The sequence below is a fragment of the Ambystoma mexicanum genome, chromosome 3q, assembly GCF_040938575.1.
Source record: "Ambystoma mexicanum isolate Mex_15411 chromosome 3q, UKY_AmexF1_1, whole genome shotgun sequence".
In the NCBI taxonomy this organism is placed as follows: domain Eukaryota; kingdom Metazoa; phylum Chordata; class Amphibia; order Caudata; family Ambystomatidae; genus Ambystoma; species Ambystoma mexicanum.
The window spans coordinates 234186928-234208606 of record NC_090926.1 but is presented as its reverse complement, the minus strand read 5'-3'; the positions used below and the strand labels follow the sequence as shown (position 1 = coordinate 234208606).

The following is a 21679-nucleotide window of genomic DNA, read 5'->3' as shown; positions in this document are numbered from 1 at the left end:
AAATGATATTAAAAAATGTGCATGCTTCTCTACATAAATTCAAATCATATCTATAGTTTACAGAAAACAACTCAAATCAAGTTGTTCATTCATCCCATCGGGATTCAGTGACCCCAATCTTTCGATCCATAGTGCTTCTTTTTGTGCTCTCAATTGATTCATGTTAGCACTCTGTCCTTTGGTGGGAATCACTTCCAGTACTGCAAATCGTAGTTGTGCTATTGTATGGCCATTCTGAGTGAAATGGCTTGCTACTGCTGATGCTGGATTTTTAAGTCTAATGCAAGATTTGTGTTCGTTGATACGTATGCGTACCTTGCGTGCTGTCTCGCCGACATAATACTTGGCACATGGGCATTTAATTGCATAAACCACATTTTCAGACAAACAGGTCGCATGGTTTCTGAGCTGAATTTTTTCTCCTGTTCTGGGGTGTGATATGAAAGATCCTTTGATGGTATTATTACAATTTCCACAACTCATGCATGGATATGTCCCGGGATGTTTATCAATGATCCGCTTTTTGGATTTTTTGCCTCGTGTGTCAACCAATAAATTGCGGAGATTATTACTTTTTTGATAGGCAAACACTGGAGGTTGTGTAAACAGATCTTTGGTCCTTTGAGCGTTTTGCAGTATGTTCCATCTTTTGAGCATGCTTTCTTTGATTTGTGCTGTACTTTGTGACGAAAACCAAATCAGGACTTTTGCGTTCTGTTTTTTTTTTTTAAAGTAATTGTGCACGATCTTGTGCATCTGTTTTCACCCTAGCGGCTCGAAGATCATCCTCTGGATAGCCTCTCTTTCAATTTGTTGTGCAATTTAGTGAGTTCTAAATCACATTCTGCTGGATCGCTCGCAATCCTTTTGATGCGTAGCATCTGGCCAAATGGTAGATTGCGAAGAATGGTAGGTGGATGAAAACTCATTCTATGCAATAAGTTGTTCCTGTCGGTGGGTTTTGAATACAACTTGGTTCGAATCCTGGTACCATTAATAACTGTTTGTACATCTAAGTAGTGGATATCCGGGTCACCTATATCCATAGTGAACTGTATTCTTTTATCAATGTTGTTCAGATACGATAAAAACTGACTGAGTTCTCTGCTACCTGTCCAGATTCCAAATATATCATCGATGTATCGATGCCACTTTTTCAAATGTGTACTCCATTGTGGATGATTGATAATGTGTCTGCTTTCAAAGTCATACATAAATGTGTTTGCTTAGGATGGTGCCATAGTAGCTCCCATTGCTGTTCCGGTAAGCTGTTTATAGAATGTTTCCTTGAATTGAAAACATGAATTTTCTGAAATGAATTTGAGCAAAATCAAAAAATTCTTTATTGGCTCTTATGTTGCCTGCATCAAGTAACAGTTGTTCAACCGCTTTTTGTCCTGAATCGTGAACTTGTGTAAAGACTGGCGACGTCTATTGTAAAGAATGTCTTCTGTTGTGAGTTCAATTCCTTCTAGGATTTGTAAAAAATGTGTGTTGTCTTTGACATATGTAGAAGTTTGCTGAATTATAGGTTGTAGGAAGTAGTCAATGTATGTGCCCAAGGGTTGTAATAAGCTTCCAGTGGCAGCCACTATTGGTCTCCCAGGAGGGTTCATGAGGAGTTTCTGAATCTTGGGGAGGATATAGAGGTGTGGCATTTTGGGGTATTGTGTCCATAGGTAGGTCTTAGTTTTGCTGCTTATCCAGTCATTTTCCAATGCTGTATCCAATATTTCATTCAGTTTGCTTTTGATGTCTTTCGTTGGGTCTTGCGTTAAGATTGAATGTTTCGGCATCCGATAGTTGTCTCAAACACTCACGCTCGTAATCTGTGGTATCTTGTATAACTATGGCACCTCATTTGTCCGCCGATCGGATTGTTATGGAATCATCTGCGAAAAGATTTTTAATAATCGATAATTCACCTCGGTTTAGATTTTTCCTTTTTGGTTGATATTGTATTTTCTTGATCATTCAATACCAGATTATGGAAAATATCAATAGCTGGTATGTGTATGGTGGGTTGAATGTACTTTTGGGTTGTCATTCTGGTTGTCCATTGTGTTAATGGTGTCAGCAAAATATGTTTTAAATTAAAGTTTGCGAACTAGTTTGTATAACTCCACTTTAGTGCTAAATATGCTCCTGTAAGTTGGCACAAATTTGAGACCTTTTTTCTAAACGCGTGTCGAGAGTTAAAGATACAAAATTTGAAGTGGTTAGAATCTACACATGTTCTTTGATGCAAGAATATAAGGTGTGAAGTTAACACCAGATAGCAAACTAAAACATTTAAAAAAGAAAACTTTGAAGACTATATCAACATTATCGATTTGGATTTTTTTTCGTTCATCGGAGTGGAATTTGTTTTGACACAAATTGAAATATCATTGAAGAAAGGTGGTCGCTTTTGAGTAACTTTTTCCCGATTCCTTTTAGACTTCCCTTTGCCACTGCACTGAAGGTGCTGTGAGTCACAATGTAAAAGATGCCTATGGAGTTTGTCAGACTCCAAAGTTAAAAGAAACACTGAGTCTAAATCGCAATAAAAATACATGAGAGAGTGAGAAAGGGCTCACTCTCTCTCCAGGTTAGAAATTATGTCCTGTAGTCCCCAGCAAAGGAGCTGGGGTCTCCAAGGTAGAAAGGAATTTGCACATTGACAATTCTCATTAACATTGGCCAATTACTACCCTTTATCCTCTTCAAATGAGAAAATACCCTCTTCTCAATTTTGCATTTTTACTGCTTGCTATTCTAGTCAAATAAGCAGTTTGGCACATGCAAGATCCAGTGGTGTAAAAAAATTACTTATCTGCAATTTATGTCCTACAGTATTGATAACTTTTATAGATTTGTGAATCTGGGACCTCTTTCACCCTGATGTCGATCCTTGCACACCCACAAGCAGTAACAGGTTTTCCAGAGGCAGGGTATATCTTCCTTTTTATTTTTTTAATAAAATGGGAACACCATGAGGTGGATAGACGTTATTCCGACATGTGATTTTTAAAAATAAATGAGGACTCATGAATGATAATACCACTGTAGGAGACTATACTTGTTGAGCATTGTTGTTGAATACATAACCTACAAAAGCAATATCTTCTAGCTAGTTGTAATCTGGGTTTGTAGGTCATGCTGAATTTCTACTGTGGTTTAAATGTGATGTTCCCTCTGATTTGTTGCAAGGAACTTAGATTGTTTTTTAATGTTCAGTCCTTAGGGAACAGAAGAATAAGAGTGGATGTGGCTGACCAGTCAAATGATAAAGGTAATGCTGCCGTTTTTCAATTATGACCACAGATATCTTTTGTTCTGCCATGTTGTAGTGCCCTGCTTAATGATACTAGCAGAAGCCCAAGGAAATCTCATATGGTGCCAATTCACAATAAGCCATTTTCACCAAGCTAATTATCCACCATACTTTGTTGCTGAAATGAGCTGCACCTGCCTCCTCTTTCTTGCCTTTACCAACAACCTCCTTCTGTCTTAATTGCAGATAGATTTGTGTTGATTATCCAAGCAATAGCTACCTAGAGTTTAGCATCAGAAAGGTTGCTCAACTTAGTAACACTAGCCTTTAGCCTCCTCAGTTGCTGTATTGAGTGGTCTTCTACAATAGCAAGGCACAAGCACTGAAACATAACTTGTATGCTGGAGTAGTGGCCCATTAAGGCCATACTTCCTGCCCTCTGGCTATCTCATCCGGCCAATACTCCTTCCGCCAAGGCTCCAATAGTAGGTGGGTCACGACGATGATGTTCCACAAACCCCCATCAGTGGTAGGAATGAAGTTTTCCAGAAACGCAAGTTTAGTTGGGACTATGGAAAATGTATGACCAGGAAGAGGCACATTGTTGGGAATGCCAATGCCTTGGGAATGCAGGCTCCCAGCCTTGCCTTCCAAGCTGGGGAGGTTGTAGGTATTCCTTCAGCTACTGTTGGTCCTCCTCAGTGTCTGGGAACACCAGAAATTATTACTTTTCATCAATGACCATAGAGTCTCTTCCTTGACATGCACAGCCTTCCACGATTGGCATCTGTTTAAAGCAGTGTCCCTTCTGCAGCTTCTGTTTTGAACACAGACCAGCCAGTTGGCCACCTCAGTGATTACCTTCTTTAGCATGGGGTCTGGCATGGATTCACATGCTCATGAATATTCCCTGTCATATATTCTTGAGCAAAAATGAGCTAAAATGTTTTTCTCCTATAAACCAATCACTGAGCTCTGGGCCATACTGCCCCCAGCCAATGACTGCCCTCTCCCTAAACCCCTACTCTGGCAGCCATCTTCAGATTTTTACCGCACAGTGGGAGCCCTCGCGTTTTCACTCTTCAAGCGTTTCTGCGTTTTTTGCTTTTTTGGATAAGAAAACTCAATTTCGAGGGGATTTTGTCCTCCGACGTATTCTTTATCTATGACAGTAATCACCACAGCTGTGCTGCTTCAGAAAATCCTCGGTTCCTGCGTAGATGACGTCGATACGCCGCCCTCGAGGACCTCCTCCTCCTCCAGCGGCCGACGTCACTGGATGTTATAAGTAGAACACACGACGCCCATAGCCTCAGTTCCGTTTTTTGCGCGAACATGTTTGCTTCGGCTTTAAGTGCGGGGACTGTGGGTCCAAGATGTCGGTAACGGACTTGCACGACACCAGCCTCGGGGAGGCCTATGACATGGTTACTGTGTCGACTGCCAGTTGCTCACATCCAAAGCCTTGGGGGAGCGCAAGAAGTTATCGGTAGGAAAGGTGTCCAAGCCACGGAAGTCGAGGTCTGCGGGGCTTCCGACAGAAGATTCGAGGGGTGACACTCCGCCTCGTCGTTGGAAGTCCAGTGGGTCTCGGTCCCAGAGTCGGTCTCGCCACTCCTCTGGAGGTACTCCCGGAAGCGCCGTCATCTGTCGCCTTCCCCGTCCTCATCCGTGGACTCTGCCCGTCGGCAGGTCGCTTACCCCACGAAGCATGCGACGCCAGAGGAATGGGCTTCCTTCAGGAAGAAAATGTTGGCGATTCTCGAATCGCAGGGCACTGGTCAGTCTGTGACTCCGAGTGGGGTCGGTCGATAGACACCGCTCACACGTCTACAGGCTCGGGTGGCCGGCACGATTCGCAGGAGAGGTCCCGCTCGGACAAGGGAATCGTTCACTTCATGCCCGTTCCTGGTCCCGGTCCTCGACGCGCTCGAGACTGTGTGCACCTGTGGTGTCTTTGAGGAAGACATTGACGCCGGTGGCGCCGAGGTCGACTGACTCTTTCGAAGCCCCGCCTCCGAATAAATCGTTGGCGCCGAGGCTGTCGAGGGACACGCTCGGGGCTCTGGCCTCGAGGACTGTGTCGACGCCATCGATGCTGTCGGCGCCGCGTACAGTGTCGATGCCGATTCACTTGACGCCTTTCGAGGCTGTTTTGACAGGGGTTCCCAGGGGCTCGGTGGAACCACCTAGAAAGGCTCTGGCAAAGGTCGAGCATGGCTTTGTTCCACATTCTGTGCCTTCTTACCGCCGGCTTGAGTTTATTTCATAGGTGGATGAGGGCTCTGATGATGGCATGGTTCCGGATACGGTGCTGGACGAGAGTCTCTTGGGCATAGCCAAATTGAGGACCTGAGGCAGTCCCTGCACGATGCCAGTGGGCTGGACACCTCTCCGGAGGTGGAGTTTTGTAGGCCTGAGTCTGGCATTCATGCCGACTCCTCGTACTGGGGCCTTATGTCCAGGGTCACCGAGTACTTGGGATGGTCTGCTCCCCCAGGGGATTTTCTTCAGGATGATCTTACGGATATCCTCGACCAAGGTCCACCAACTGAACCAGTACTGCTGTTCCATATAGCTTTACAGAGGAGGGTGGCGGCGGCTTGGACTGCTCCGGAGAGTCTCCCGGCAGTGGGCAAGCCTTTGCCGCGAAAATACCGCCCAGCCAGTAGCGACCCCTGCTACTTGACCAAACACCCCACTCCGGTGAGTTTGGTGGTGCAGGCAGCTACGGCCCCGGCAAAGCAGGCGTCGTATCCTACCATCCCTCCTGATGGGGGCGACAAAGGTTTTGATGGCTGGGGCAAGAGTGTTTTCTTCAGGGGGTATGGCGCTTCAGGCGGCCAACTCCGTTTGTGCCTTGTCAAGTTTCACGCACTCTGTGGAACTGTTTGCTTAGTGGCTGAACATATTCCCAAAGGGTACAAACGGGATGGTTTCCTTGCCATGGTTCAGGATGGCAAGGATGCCATGTGTGAGGCCGTTCAGTCTGGTTTGGACATGGCAGATTGCGTCAGCCGGTCCATGGCTGCGAGCACCGTGATACGCAGATTTGCGGGGTTGCGGAAGTCTGGGTTTGCTCCTGATGTGCAGGCCCGGCTCCTCAACATGCCCTTTGACGGGGGACATCTTTGTGGCAGCAAGGCTGATGAGAGCCTTGAGGTTGCAGACCTCCAAAGCTGCAGCAAAGTCGTTGGGCGCTGCAGTTCGCCAACCTCCGCCTTTTCGTCTTAGTGGACAGCAATGGAGTGGAGGTTCCTTTCGTTATTACTCATCCTTTGGGAAAGCGAGAGGAGCTGCCAGTCAAAGGGGCCACCGTAGGAGTGCCAGAGGTGGAAAACAAGGTACTCTAGGTGCCAAGGCCGCTCGGGTTGTTTCCTCTTTGCCCTCAGGCAACGCCACTTCAGCTCAGCCATGAGGCCATGTCCCATGGTTTGCCGGTTGGCGGAAGGCTGGCGCAGCATCTTGCAGAGTGGCGCGCCATTACTTCATATATGTGGGTTCTGGAGATCATAACCCACAGCTACTGTCTTCCTTTCCGGCAGAGGCCTCAAGACAATCCACCGGGGAATCTCTTTGAGGAGTCCGGATCCGCTCCTTGCGCAGGAAATTCAATCCCTGCTGGAGAAAGGCGCCACAGAACTGTAGCGGAGAGGAACAAAGAATGGTATTCCCCTTATTTTTTGATTTCCAAGAAAGACTGGGGATTGAGACCCATCATGGACTTGCGCGGTTTAACAAACTCCTCAGGAAGGACAAGTTCAAGATGGTTACTCTCGTCCTCCAGGCCCTTCAACCTCAGGACTGGTTGGTGTCTCTCGACCTCAAGGGCGCTTATTTTCATGTGCCGATACATCCAAAGCACAAGTATCCGAGGTTCGCGGTTGGTGACTCGCACTTTCAGTTTCGGGTCCTGCCGTTCGGATTGACCTCCGCCCGAGGGTCTTCACCAAGCTCATGGTAGTGGTGGCAGTGCACCTCAGGAAAGGGGGGATTCAAGTCTACCCCTACCTGGACGATTGGTTGATCAGGGCGCGCTCTCCTGAGCAGGTCCTGGATCATCTGTCAGTCACCTGCCACTCCCTCCACAAGCTGGGCTTCTCCCTCAACTTGAAGTCCCATTTGACACCAACTCAGAGGCTCCAGTACATCGGAGCAGTGCTCGACACGTCCCTGGGGCATTGTTCTCCTCCCCAGGTGAGGGCTCATCATTCAGTAGATGGTGCACAAGTTTCAGCTTGCCCAGAGTCTCCCAGCGTTCGAGTTCTTGAGATTGCTCAGCCTCATGGCATCCTGCATTCTTCTGGTGCCAGAGGCCAGGTTGCACATGAGATCTTTGCAATGGGCCCTCAAGATCCAGTGGTCTCAGTCCTCCGGCAGGATGTCGGACCCTGTTCAGGTGCCGTCCTCGGTCGCCCAGGACTTTCTGTGGTGGGCCGTCAAAGCCAATCTGATGAAGGGGGCTCCATTTTGGCTACCCAGGCCGACTGTCCGAGGGAAGAATGTCCTGATCCTGACGGACAACACGGTGGCCATGCACTACCTCAACAAAAAGGGGGGGGGAGCAGGGTCACTTCCTCTGTGCAGTGAGGCTATGCAGCTCTGATTCTGGGCAATCCAGCAGGAAGTTTCGATCTCGGCAGTTCATCTGGCCGGAGACGAAAACGCGACAGCGGACGCTCTGAGCAGGCAGAGCACAATCTCTCAGGAGTGGGAGTTGGCTCAGGAGATTCACCTAGAGATCTTTGCCATTTGCGAGACCCCTCAAGTGGATCTCTTCGCCTCCAGTGTCAACCGCAAGTGCGAGAGGTTCTGCTCGTGGGAATTTCCTCCAAAAGGAGCCTTAGGAGACGCGTTCGTGGTGGAGTGGTCATTCCCACTGCTGTACGCGTTTCCTCCAGTCCCCGTCATCCCGCAAGTACTGCAGAGGTTACAGAGGTTCGGTTCCCGGATGATCCTCATTGCTCCGGCGTGGGCCCAGAGGACGTGGTACCCGGACCTTCTCGACTTGTCCATCTGCCCTCCACGTTGTCTTCACTACCGAGACGATCTGCTCTCACGGGACGGGGGTCAGTTTCACCATCCAGAGGTCAGATCCCTCAACCTTCACGCTTGGTTTCTGAAAGGTTGAGGTATAAGGATTGGGACCTCCCTGAAGACGTGATGGAGGTGTTGCTCTCTGCCACACGGCTCAGCAACAAAGTCCCTGTACCGTTGCCGTATATTCTGCGACTGGTGCAGGGTTAAGAATGTGGATCCTTTTGCATGTGACATTCCCATGGTTCTGTCTTTTTTGCTTTCTTTGGCCCACAGGGGCTTGCAAGTGTGTACCGTTAAAGGTTCCCTGGCGGCGCTGTCCATATTTAAGCACTCGTCTGAAGATTGTTCCTATTTTAAAATTCCTTTCATTTTTCAGTTTCTGAAAGGGCTCACTAATGTGTTCCCTCCGTCACCTTTCCAGGTGCCCGGTTGGGATTTCAACCTTGTCCTCAAGTTTCTGATGGGTGCTCCGTTTGAGCCTTTGCATTCATGCCCTTTGAGACTGTTAACTCTTAAATGTATTTTTGGTTGCGGTCACTTCTGCTCGCAGAGTGAGTGAGTTACAGGCACTTTCAGTTACGCCACCCTTGGACAGGGTTGTCCTTGGAGTTCGTCCTTCCTTTCTTCCGAAGGTGGTGTCGGAATTTCATTTAGGCCAGAAGGTTGTTCTTCCAGCGTTTTATTCTCCTCCACATCCTGGTAAGGAAGAGGAGAGGCTCCATAGGCTTGATCCTAGGAGAGCGTGAAGCTTTTATATTTCACGCATGTCCCGGGTCAGAGTGGACGATCAACTCTTCATTGGTTACGCTGGAAAGCGTTTGGGACAAGCTGTTACTAAGCAGACTTTGTCTCGCTGGATTATTCTGGCTATTTGAGTGTTAACGCTTGGCAGGTAAGGACCCACCGGTCGGCTTACGGCCCATTCTACCAGGGGTATGGCTGCCTCTACTGCCCTACAGAGGGGTGTTCCTATTCGTAACATCTGTGATGCAGCCACCTGGGCTTCGGTACATACTTTTGTACGTCACCACTCCCTCGATTCCATCTGTGGGCAGGATCTGGCCTTTGGCAAGGCGGTCCTTTACGCCGCAATTTGATTGGGCATTCTAAATTTCTGTTTTCTAAATTCTTTTCCCACCTCCTTGCATTGGTACTGCTTTGGGAGTCTGTCATAGATATAGAATACGTCGGAGGACTCCATCCCCTCTAAGAACAAGTTACTCTCTTACCTGGTAACTTTCTTTCGATGGGATGGTCCGACAACATATTCCATATCGCTCGCTCCCTGCCTTCCCCGCTACAGAATTTCCTATGCAATTGCAGCTTACGTTTCCGCAAGGCTTTGTGTGTCAGACTGACAGAAGACTGGTGCCACACGTTCTGGGGGAAGAACTGAGGCTACGGGCGTCGTGCGTCCTACTTATAGCATCCAGTGACGTCGGCCGTCGAAGGATGTCCTCGAGGGCAGCGCATTGACGCAGACACCGAAGATTTTCTGAAACAGCACAGCTGTGGTGATTACTGTCATAGATGTGGAATACGTCATCGGACCATCCCATCGAAAGAACGTTACCAGGTAAGAGTAACTTGCTTTTCGGTCAATCGAGCCCATGTGCTCAATCGATTATCCTTCCGATTAACAAAGACCCGTTTATTGGCATCTTTCACGCCCCTAAAGGGCACTAATCGTTGATTGTTCTTCTTGGAAGCTTCCAGAAGTACTTCAGGCCTACACCGTGCAAATCATGTCGGATGAGGACAGCACTTTCCTCTTAAAGCTGTGCTCCAGCTACGGTTTTTGGAATATGTTCACGGTCGACAAGCATTCCCAGTGCCTCATAAAGTAGATTTTGAGATCTGCCGTGGCTTCAACAAGCGCATGAGGGTTTGACACCTCTGTTTGGTGACGTGGCTCAAGGCCAGGGCTCTACCCCAGGTGAGTCACAGGGGCATGCCTCCTCTGGTCCAGCCATCTTGAGCAGGCTTCTAAATCCCTTGAGGGTGCTCCATCTGTGGTGGCCCAACACAATGCCAAGCACTGCCAGTCCGCTTCTGTCAGGGCTGTGTTCATCGTCTCCATCAGCATCGATCTCCTGCCACCGCTCCAGCTCTTTGTCAAAGTGGAAGTCTGCTACCCCGGGGAAGATGCGGGAGACGGAGGAGAAGACCAGGCAGGGCAGGGTGTCTGACCTGGCCGTGAAGGAGGCCAAGCAGGACAAGGGGTTCGACCTGCCCATGAAGGCTCGGGTGCACCAGGCCAAATCGTCTTCCTCGATAGTTGGTGGTGGCGGCCTCCCTTTCGAAGACAAAAGGCACTGACCCGGTCCAGGGTACCCAGATCGCAGCCAGAGTGGGAATTTTTGTTTCTTGCTGTTTAATCTCCACAGGCATCTGCTTTTTGCATAGTCCTGCACAGTACCTTGTGTGCAGTGCCACTTCGAAGTCCCTTTTGACTTCTCTTGATGATTAACTACATTCTCTTGGCTGAACTACTGTTCCCAAGGGTAGTAAGAGAAATGTTGTCTTGCTTACCTTTTCTTTTGTGAGTCCAGCACACACACCCCAATGTGGAGTGCTGGGGGATTACATAGTAACTCCTTATCCCACTTCTCATATAACCTTTTGTTACACTAACTTGGCTAGTGGCAGTGGTTTTTTTCACTAACTTTGTGCCATGTATCTGCAGGCTGATACAGCACCAAGGGTGAATATTTTTCAAAAATGGCCCTAGTCGTCTTTGTTCGCCATTTCTTGTCAGTTCCTTCTGGGCTTTAACTCTGTATGCCTCAAACCTGGTTCAAACAGTGTTTACATCAAATCTTTGATATAGAAATAACATAAATCGAATATTTCATATTCAACTTTTATAGTGAATGTATTTAGGGGTGCAGTAAAGGTTAAATATATTTTGGAAATGGTCGGGTGTGTTTTTTAGGGGTCAGAAACGGGAGTTTGGGGAGACCCCCAAAAATAAAGTGCATTCATTATAAAAGTTTTCAATCTAAAATATTTTGATATAAAGACCTGTAACCCAGGTTTGAGTGCTTTCTGCATTTTGACTTTGGTGGGCTTCAGCCCTAAAGCCCGCCCAGGCTCCAATGTGTCTAGAAAGCCAGGAAGTGAGGGAGGGTCCTGAAATGTCCTTTCCTTTGTCTCTAGGTATACCCGAGTGAAACCAGTTCTGATTGGTCCGGCTGGCTGTCTGGGAGGACAACCACACTGCTGGGTGATTAGCAGCCCTAGGTCTGTGAATTAATGGGAACTTGCGTAAAAGTTGAGGTTTTTGGAACTAGAGGCAGTCGACCACTCGAGGACAACATCCGGCGAAGGAGACATGAAGACGCCAGAACCACCCTCCTGGACCGTGAAGTGCCCGGTGCAGCCCTGCAGCTGTGAATACCCAGTTTTGTTTCGACTGGGGAAGACCCGCAAGGGACGCCTTCCTTCCTCGGGCTGGTGGGATCAACTAGCCTGGAGACTAGCTTCATTTTGGCGCAAACCCCGACTTGCTGTGACTAACGCTGTGGAATCCCAAAGCCCGGGGACCCCAGACCATCGAGTGCATTGTCGTCTTAAGTCCGAATCCGGCCAAAACTTTGTGGGCATCCTGAGGACCCTACAGAAGCAGGAAATGATCATCCAGAGTCCCCTCAATAGAGTTGTGGACCGAGGATCAAGTAACCTTCAGCCAAAGCTGTTCGTTCTTCTGTGGCGCAGAGAAAAAGGTCCAAAAACCACAAAAGGCAGCTGAATCGAGATGAATCCATTGCTGCAGAGACCCTCTCTCGAGTACTGCCGCAGTAGCCCGCCAGACGTCCTCCCTTTCGTCACCACGACCAAGGAACAGGAACAAGGGTCTTCTACACTGCAACAGGAAGGTAGCCAGTAGGAACCAATTCTTGCGTACTGTGGGGCTTGGAAGCACATCCACCGTTTGCCATTTGTAGTGCTTGCTAGCTAGGGGTACTATTTTAAACCCTTTAAGTTGACCTCCACTCACCTCCCAGTGTGTGCTGCTTCAAGGTGGCTCCTCTTGAGCTTCAGTGATTTTTTTTTTATTTTTTATTTTTTTGTTTTTTAATTTTCTTTTTTCTTCTACTGAACTGACTATTTTAAAACCTGTTCTAAGAGAGCAGCACTACTTTGAACTTTGGCTGTCCTGGCTCCCTAAAGGCTCCCCTTCTGAACAGATTGGCTTTGGCAGTGCTTGTTACCTAACAGGTTTTAATTGTTTAACACTATTATTGCTGGGATAAAAGACTGCCTACAGCCCTCTGGGAGAATTTAACTGTTTACTACTTACAAAGTATGTTCTGATCTGACTTTAACATTTCCCTCCTTGAAACTCAATATTGTAATGGTGATCACACATGTGCTAATACTGACCTCAAATGATGTCACTCAGTGTGCTGGAACATGTTTACCATAAGAAAAGCTAGCTTGACTACATTATTGCTCTTGTTGAACTGAATCCTAACTTTTGATTTAATATTACTTAGTTGCTGATTTTTTAAGATTGTCAATCCTTGTGTACATATAAATATTTTTTATGGAGCTTTGTGGCTCTGCTTACATCACATGCTCTGCATAGTCCGACCTAGTGGTAGTGGTGGAGTATTACAAGATTTGATTTTGAAACTCAAACTGACATCGAGGCATGTTAGTAATACTATCCCTAGTGTGACGTGTACGTTATCCATGCTCCTTCACACGTTGAGGATCCTCAGATTGTTTTTTTTCACCATCGAAGTCTTTCGCAAATGCTTTCTCTTCCAGGCTGATGCCTTTAATTAATTGAAAGTTTACTTGTAGTCTTTCTTTCCTTATTGTTCGTTTTGCCGCACGGCCAACAGACTGCTTGATGGGTTTCGACAAACAACCGTGACGACTTGACTGATCGACCAGACGCAGCCTATACAGGCCTCTTTGGGCTTCAACCCTTACAGTAGGGAGGGAAGGAGGGGGGGGGGGGGAAGTTTCAGACTGATATCTTTAAAGCATGCATATCCTGTCATCCCCCTTCCCTCTCGCCCATCTGCCCTTGTAATAATGGACAAAACTCACTTTAAATTTTGCCCTACCTGCCACTGAAAAATCCTGTGGAAGGACACGCACAGAGTGTGCAATTACTGTCTCCAAAGGGATCATCCCGAAAAAGTTTGCTAATCTTGTAAGCTTTTTTGACCTAAAACACTGAAGGATCGGCGCACCAAACGCTGGGCCGCTCACGCAATGCAGGCCAAATGCCTCCATCGTCGTGACGGGAAGACTCCAGCAAGGGCAGTATCGGAGTCATTAGTGATGCCAAGGCGAGCAGGGTTCACCGTAAACCCATGCGCCTGCCCCCGACTCCAATAAGAAGACTGGCGGCTCTGTGATGAAGACTCCCGGCGGCCAGAGCAAAGAAACCCAAGAACACTAAACGCATACCCCACAGCCGACATTCGACTGTACCATCGAGCGCTGAAGCCCATGTGGTGTCGACGGAGAATGCCTCCGGTTCTTCACTGTTCTCTGGGCCATCGCGTATGCATTTGCCTCATGATTGGCCTTCGAAACCGGACTTGGTCAGTTCGGACACCGCACGCAAAAAGGCCTTCCTTTTGTACCCCGAAGACCAGGCGGTAAAAGGAGTTTCGGCATCCCCCAAGAAGAAATTGCAGGAGTTAATCAAGAAACACGTTGGTGCTACCTGCGTAAAGCAAGGTTGCTGTAAGTCGCACATTTCAACGCCTTTGTCCTCAAAGCACACAGGATGTATATCTCCCCCTGTAGACTCTCTCAAAGGGCCATGCACCACAAAGACCAGACTCCCTCCCAGGCCACCCCTATCATATCAGACTTCCCACCTTCATGTGATTGTACTCCTGAACAATTTTAAGGAGGATGTCAAGTTTTGTGGACTTTATGGACAGGCACCCAGATCGACTAACATCCCTTAGAGATGCCCCACAGCCAGGGGCCCCAACACAACAGGCCCCTTCCAAAAAGGCTTGTCTTGAGCCACAGCCTAGCACCTCTGCTCTAGGCACCCTGGCTTCAACCTACCAAGACCCCTCTCAGGACATGTACTATGACGATCCCCCAGGGTCACAAGATCTGGGGACTCGAGGGGACCTTTATAGTCTATCCCAATTCTAAACTACATTTGTTATCCAGGAGACCACCAGATTCTCCCGTTGATAACCAACTACAATACAATGAACTTGTACTAAAGGCTGCACAACACTTTAACATCGACACTCGGGAAGCACACGTCAACAGACTTTGTGGATGACATTCTGGGGCACTAAAGGTTTGACACCCATTTTAATCTGCTCCTTCTGTCTGTACAAAGACTCATCCACCCATCCCTACTGGCGCCTAGTCTCACAAGAATGGTCAACCCCAGAGTAGAAAACTAGTCAGACTGGCTCCCACTGACTGTATATTAGGGGTCAGCTTAAACCTGATTCGTTAGTTGTCACCACTAACAGAAAGAGGGCAGGCACTCCCCTGGCATCAGCAGAGGCCCCGCCAGACAAGAAAAGCAAACAAATCTATCCTTTCAGAAGAAAGGTCTCCTCGGCAGCATACCAAACCAGAATCGCCATCAACACTGCACTTCTAGCTAGTTACGGCTGCCACAAATGGGATGACCTGGAACGCCATATCGAAGCCGCCTCGGAACCCCTAAAGGCTCTATTGTTAAGACTATTACAGAGGGCAAGCAGATATCAAACTTGTTAGGCAAAGTTTGTATGCAGTACCATTTGGGACCACTACACACAACTAGGACTACAGGTGTAAGCAAAACCAACCTTTGGTATAAGTCTGTACTACAGTTTTGTGGTAGCGTTGCTGAGAAGTTAAGCTCATCTCAAGAGGGGAATGTGAGCTGTAATGTTAGAGGTCTACAATCACAAGTATTCAAATAGACTCTTATACTCAAGGTTTCTTGGTTAAACACTTATTAATTTATTTCAGTCAGTTATAAAACATTCACTAGAAGGAGGCAGTCTAGATCGCACAAATATACTTCAGTACTTCACACCATCAGTTCTGAGGCATTTGAACTACTTTGAAGGAGCAGCAAAATGGCATTTGGAGCATTTGAAGTAGGAGCAAAAAGGCATGTTAATAAAAATGTGTTTCTTTTAAACAGTGCAAACCAGAGGAGTCAATTCAATGCAATAGGTTAGGCCAAAGTTAATGGGCTAAAGTTTTGTATAGGATAGATGGTTCTGGTAGTTAAACGGAATAGTCTTTGCCAAAGTTCTCAAAAGTAGTTTGTAAAAGAGACATTCATATGTTGGGTTACAAGTTGACTAGGCCTGCAAGTTGCCAAAGTTTCAAGCACTTTTGCAGTGAGGCAAGTTCTCTCGGTCTGGTTTTCACAGTACCTTACAATGAAGAAAAAGATGCAGCTGAAGACGTCTGTTCCTGGCAGTTCCTGCAGATCTTGCTGTTCCTGAGCCTCGGTCGTGGGGACAAGAGGGAGGACGTCGGGACTCGTGCACTGGGACTGGTCAAAAACCTGGCAAAGGCAAATCTTCAATTCCGGTAGCTGTAGTCAAGCACACAAACTGGTGTCCCTCTCCCTGGTTATTCGGTTTCCTGCAGCACTCTGAGAAAAATACAACCAGCTGCGAGAATGTTATCAAGGTGGCTTACAAGTTGATTGGTCCCGCCAACTCAAAGGGAGAAGTCGTCCTTGAAGGGCTTCTCTGTCGAGATGAACTTGGCGTTTCGGACCTGCAGCAGGGCTTCACCGGGCAAACGAACAGTCCAGGAGTTGCAGCAGCCGTCCTCTTCCAGCTTGTTTTCGGTTATTTCATTCCAGTGGTCGACTCTGCCTTCCAAGCCAAGAGACTTTTTTTTTTTTTTTTTTTTTCTTCGTTTCCTCCCATTGATTCCAGCCTAGCTGCCACTCACCCAGCAGGGTCGCTGTCATTGCTGGACAGTCAACCAGCCAATCATGGCAGAGTGTCTGTGGGTCTCCTAGGAGACTAAGAACAGGGCGTTTTTGGGCACCTCCCTCACTTCCTGCCCACCCCAGACACTCTAGTGCCAGAGGCAGTCTTCAGTCCTGAAGTCCGCCAAAGGCGTAGGAACAAAGGGACCAAACCTGCTTTGGCACGCAAACTCTGGACGGTCCTTTCCAAAAAGAAACAGTAAAAAAAGACTGGGACCTGTTTTTACAGAGGAGGCTCAGACGCCATCTTGATAAACATGGCTCCCGCGTTTTAACGCTAGTTGGTCGGTGAAGGGAATTGGCACATTCATGACTTATCCCTAACAAAACTGCATTCTGAAAAATAATCTTAATTCAGCATATAATGCAGGACACATCGTAGCAGAGGGCATGCTCATCAAACGCCACGCCCAGACAATCAGGGTTTAAGTTGGAAACCTCCAAAAACTTGCCAATGGTGCCTAATGCATTGTTGGGGAAGGCCGTCTCAAACTCCCTTAAGGGTGCTAATGAGGAATACGACACTTTGAAATCCCTTGGCCAGTTAACAAACTAGCCCTATGTTCAACGGGGCTCCTCAAACTCTAGAAGGTTTGGGAGTCTGGGTGCTCAACGTTCCTTATGCTATACTCTGGACAGTACTCCTCTTGTGGCCAATCGCAAGGACAAACTGCTCTTCCTTTTTTCAAAGAGGAAATAAAAGGGGCTATGGAAGTGGCAGAACTTCACCTGGGAGAGGCTCCACCGCTCAAATAATCGTGCACCGCTTCAGGTCCTCTCCCATGACAATCCTGTAGGAGGCCCAATTTTACACTTCATCCATGCATGGGATGGGATACCATCGGACAAGTGGGTGTTGTCCACCGTGGCAGTTGTTGGGCAAGAATTGTTGTAGTAACCCTGTGGGAGACTACACAACACTTGTCCTCTTGGTATTAGGTAACCCACCCTTTGGTATAGACTTGTACTACACCAGTTGGTAGTGTGACTGAGCAGCCAGGCTGATCTCAAGAGAGGTAAATGTGAGCTGTAGCAATGAAATTCTTATAATAAAAAGCGCGGGGGTGCTGTGGCAGGGCAAAAATAACAAAGGGCCGGGCCTGCTGCTTTCACAGTGGGGCGCGTCCTGTTTTACGCTTCCTTAATCAATAGAAGAGTGCGTAGAGCTCATAGCTCCACGCACTCTACGTAAGCCCTTCATTTAGAAGGCTGGCGGGGCGCTTCAGGGGTGGCCCCGCCAGTCTAAAAAATGTGCGCAAACAGCGCAGGTCTCATTACTGAAAATTCCCCTCCCCTGCATGGATGGACACAGTAATGTCATTGGCTGTTTGCCAGCCAATGACAACCCTTGCATTGGCTGGCAAACAGCCAATGACATTACTGTACAGCCAATGACATTACTGTATCTATGCAGATCTTTGGTGCTGGTGCAGGGTGCGGGGTGCGTGGGTGCCACCTTCACACTCTCTCCCTGATTCCCTGGGCCTTCATTCTTTCAGGACGACGGCAGGAGGAGTCATGACTGACCACCACCAGCAGCCCAGCAGAGACGGCCTGGACCACCAACGCGACGAGTTGCCCGCGCCGCGGGTAAGTAACTGGTCCCTGGCCCAGCCAGCAGATGTTTGTGTTTTGGGGCCCAGGGACATCGTCCTCGGACCACAGACAGTCCACAGCCCCAGTCAGCAGCAACACTGAAAGACGTGTAGGTCCAGGGCCTACGTCTTTCAGTGTTGCTGACTGATGTGCCGTACTAGTTACTCGAACCTAATATGGGGGGGCCGTGCCTGGCCTGTGTCTCACGAGTCGCTCGACTCGTGACTTGAGTCGTAGTAGTCTCCGTCGGCGACCGGCAGGCCTTGGTGGTAGCGGGCCAGGGCCAAGGCGGGGGCCGCCTGGCCTGGGCCTTTACCCCCGGTCGTGGTGGGCCAAGGCCCAGGGCCTTGGCCCATGCGGACAGCAAGGCCCAGGCAGGCATGCGTGCTGCAGATGCTGCCCAGTGCGGGCCTTAAGTCCATGATCCAAAATGTGCCGTTTTATATTTTTGGCATTTTTCCACAGAAAATGCCGACAATATAAAACGCCACAAGTCAGCACTAGTGCCACTGAGCCAGAGCCCTGGCAGTGTGAGGGAGAGGCCTGGCCGCCCGGCACAGTGGCACTGGCACCATCCACCACGCTGGTGCGGTGCCTGGTGGCCAGGCCTAGCACAGGGCCTCAAGGCCTAAGGCACGCGTGCGATGCTGCTGCCGAGTGCAGGCTGCCCACGTAGAAGACGTCCATCCAAAATGTGCAGTTTTATATTTTCGGCATTTTTTGACAAAAAATGCCGAAAATATGAAACGGCACAAGTAAGTCAGTCGCCACTAGTGCCACTGAGAGCCAGAGAGTATGCTGACTCCAAGGTCAGCAACACTGCCACTCCACGTTCCTACATAAACACTTTTCGGTACAGCAGTCTTGAGTCTGGCCGACAGGGCAATGACTGAGGGCTGGCACAACATTCTACTCTGACCCAGTTTTTTGGGGCAAAAGTGGTCCATTTTGATTCGTTATTGCACTGTGCTGATGGTAGATTTGCCCCGTGCCACTGACCAAATATGCTTTAAAATACACTATTTGCAAATAAATTAACAAAAAGGCACCCTTACATAGTTCTCAAACGGTTTGCTTTGAAAAGTAACACATCGTCATTTTTGCGAGTCTTCGCTTGAATTTTGTATGGCGCTGTGCCTGTTTCATGTGCCGAAGTCAAACCCTGATTCTCCATGGCGTTTATGAACAAAATTGCGTTGATATCACCCAGGTGTGATGTAGTGAGATGTTCTACATGACAGATCAAATGGACACAGTGCATAGCACGCAAGCCTGTGTTTTTATTTTTGTGTTGTCCTTTAAATGCAAACTAATCAGTGTTTATTGCACGGAGTTTAAGCAACCCTTCTTGTATGATGTGGAAAAATCCTCTGATGGCCTGACCAGATTTCAGATAGGGCCAAGTAAATTCTTCATCTATGATTGGTCGAACACTGTTCAGTCAGAACTGAAGGTCAACAAATCTGTAATTAGTCTCTCTACGAATCAGAGATTCTGATTTGCAAATTAGATGTCATTCGCAAATTGATTTGTTTTCGCTAATTATTGATTTGCATTTTCACATTTGTATTTGTATCCATCCATAGATCTTTACACCTACACCCTACCTTCTACCCCCTCACCCCCCTGTTGACTTCAACTCCTGGGTCCTGGTGTTCTCATCTCCTCCAGCAGCAGCCTGCTTCCTGATAATACAACATCTACATTACTCAAATATTTCTTCCCTCCTTCTTCACTCCCTTAGTTCTTACTACCTCCTCCTGCCTTCTCTCACCCTCTGGCATTGCCACTTTCTCGTTCATCTTCTCCACTCCCACCACCTTTTCTGTTCACCCCCCTCTGAATTCTTCACTTGCTCCTTAAACGTCTCAACCCCCATCACCTCCTTGTTAACCCTCTTAGCTTCCCCACTTAATCCTGCTCTCTACTGCCAACACCTCCACCCACTCCCGCGTCTCTCCATCCTCTGCTTCTTCCACCACTCTGCACTCTCCAGCCTTCTCCAAATGTAAGCCGCCTGCAGTCCACACGGTCTGACTGGAGCTAGGTGCTTTTATAGTGTGTTCCTTCCTCCCCCTGGGTGGGTCTTTCAGTGCGGGTCTGCAGCCGCCTGGCACAGTGGCACCACGCCACCACCACAGCTGGTGCAGTGCCAGCAACACAGGTTTGATCCCCGGGGTCCGCGCTTAGAAACCTCTGGGTGTTACGGGCGTTATAAATAACTAATTAGGAGGATAAGAGCAGAGATTATTGTTTTAGCTAAGTGGGGAGCCCGGTGTAGGCAGATTTTCCTAATCTTTAGGAATGCTAGTCTTGCTGAGTTGGCAGTGGCTGTCGAACTGAATGAGTAATGTAGCTGTGAAAGAGAACCCCAAAGTGCTGTGCCTTGGGTAGAGGGCGGAGTTCATGGGGTGTCACTCAGTCAGGAAGCCTGGGGTCAACCTCTAAAAGGGGAGCAGGACAACATTCCCTGAATTATTTTTGGTCCCAGACTTCCATACCCATTACCCAGTAGCCTCTCTGGAGAGATCCTTAGGATGCACACAGATCCAGCTTGCAGGGAGAATTTCACCGGTCATGAGCCCCGGAGCTGCAGAGGATACTACAGCACAGTCAGAATTATGGTTATGAAACCATAGGGCGCAATCCTGTTCCCCCTGAGGGGCTATTACCTGGTGTGGCAGGAGTTGGGCCGGAATCAACCAAGCCCTGAAGCAAAAACTAAAGGATACTTTGTTGTAAGTCACAGGTCTACAGTAGCCTCAACGTGGTTCCTTCTTTATGTGGACCAGGCTCTGGAATTGGGAAGGGATGCTTGGGATCGATGGATTAAGGCGCTATATAAATAACACATCATTATTTGTAAATGACGTATACCTAGTGTTGAAGGTTTAAGAACATGATCATATACGAGGGGCAGGGACTGGACATTCTATTTTTCAATATTGACATCCTGACGACAGTATTTACATATACAATAAATGCCATAGTGCAGTAGTCCTCAGGGTAGAATGTAGGGCAGGTGGATTGGGCAGTTAGTTTGGATAGGAGTGAGGGGTGGTTTCAAGGGCTCCTTCCATTGCTAGCATTTAGAGTTTGCGGCCCGTTACCTCCAAGGCGGGGGCCGCCTTGGCCTACTTTGTTTAGCCCCGGTCCGTGCTGTGGCCCATGGGCCTTGCCGGACCGGTACGCGGCAAGGCCCAGGAAGGGATTGTGCTGCTACTTGGGCAGCAGCAGCGCACGCCTTTCTCCCAGTGCCCTGGCCCAGGGAACTGGCAGGCAGGCGTGAGTCCAAGTAGCAGCATAATCCCACTAAACTACCCCTAGCACTGAGAAGGCACAAAGCATGCATAGTCCTTACCCACCCTGGTCTACTGGCACAGTGTCTACATGGGCATAAGAACATCCAAACGGGGATGTGCAGGCTTTGCTGCTCTGTGCCTGCTCTCCCTGCAGCCCTCCCTTCCTGGCAGTTTCTCTTTTGGTATCCTACTGTCCCCCCACCTCTTCATTAAGCGCTTTGAAGCACGTCTCTATGTACAGGCGCTGTACATATAAACAAATTTTATATTAAATAAATATATCCCACTGGGGTTTGTCATCTGAAGCCAGTGCCAGTCTTGGCTGAACCATGTGTCTTCACCACTCTTTGCTAAACCTCTTCCCTGAGCTGTGCCCAGGATGCATACATTATGCATGTTCTTATGCATACACCATAGTACCAGCTATTCTCAATACTAGCTGCTGTAAAATACACCATCACACTTGTACACGGATGAATAGTGTACCACCATTAATATGTAAAACCGAATGGTTTTTTTCATATTTCGGTG

At 48.2% G+C, this 21679-nt stretch overlaps 1 protein-coding gene across 5 annotated transcripts in view; it reads left to right on the top strand.

The window, feature by feature from the left end:
- Positions 1-21679, top strand: part of EIF4B (eukaryotic translation initiation factor 4B) — a 968554-nt gene that overhangs the window by 330816 nt on the left and 616059 nt on the right. For all 5 annotated transcript variants that reach the window (XM_069653628.1, XM_069653629.1, XM_069653624.1 and 2 more), the window contains exon 5: positions 3220-3274. In XM_069653628.1, the coding sequence (XP_069509729.1) occupies positions 3220-3274 (55 nt within the window). The remainder of the gene's footprint in view (positions 1-3219; positions 3275-21679) is intronic.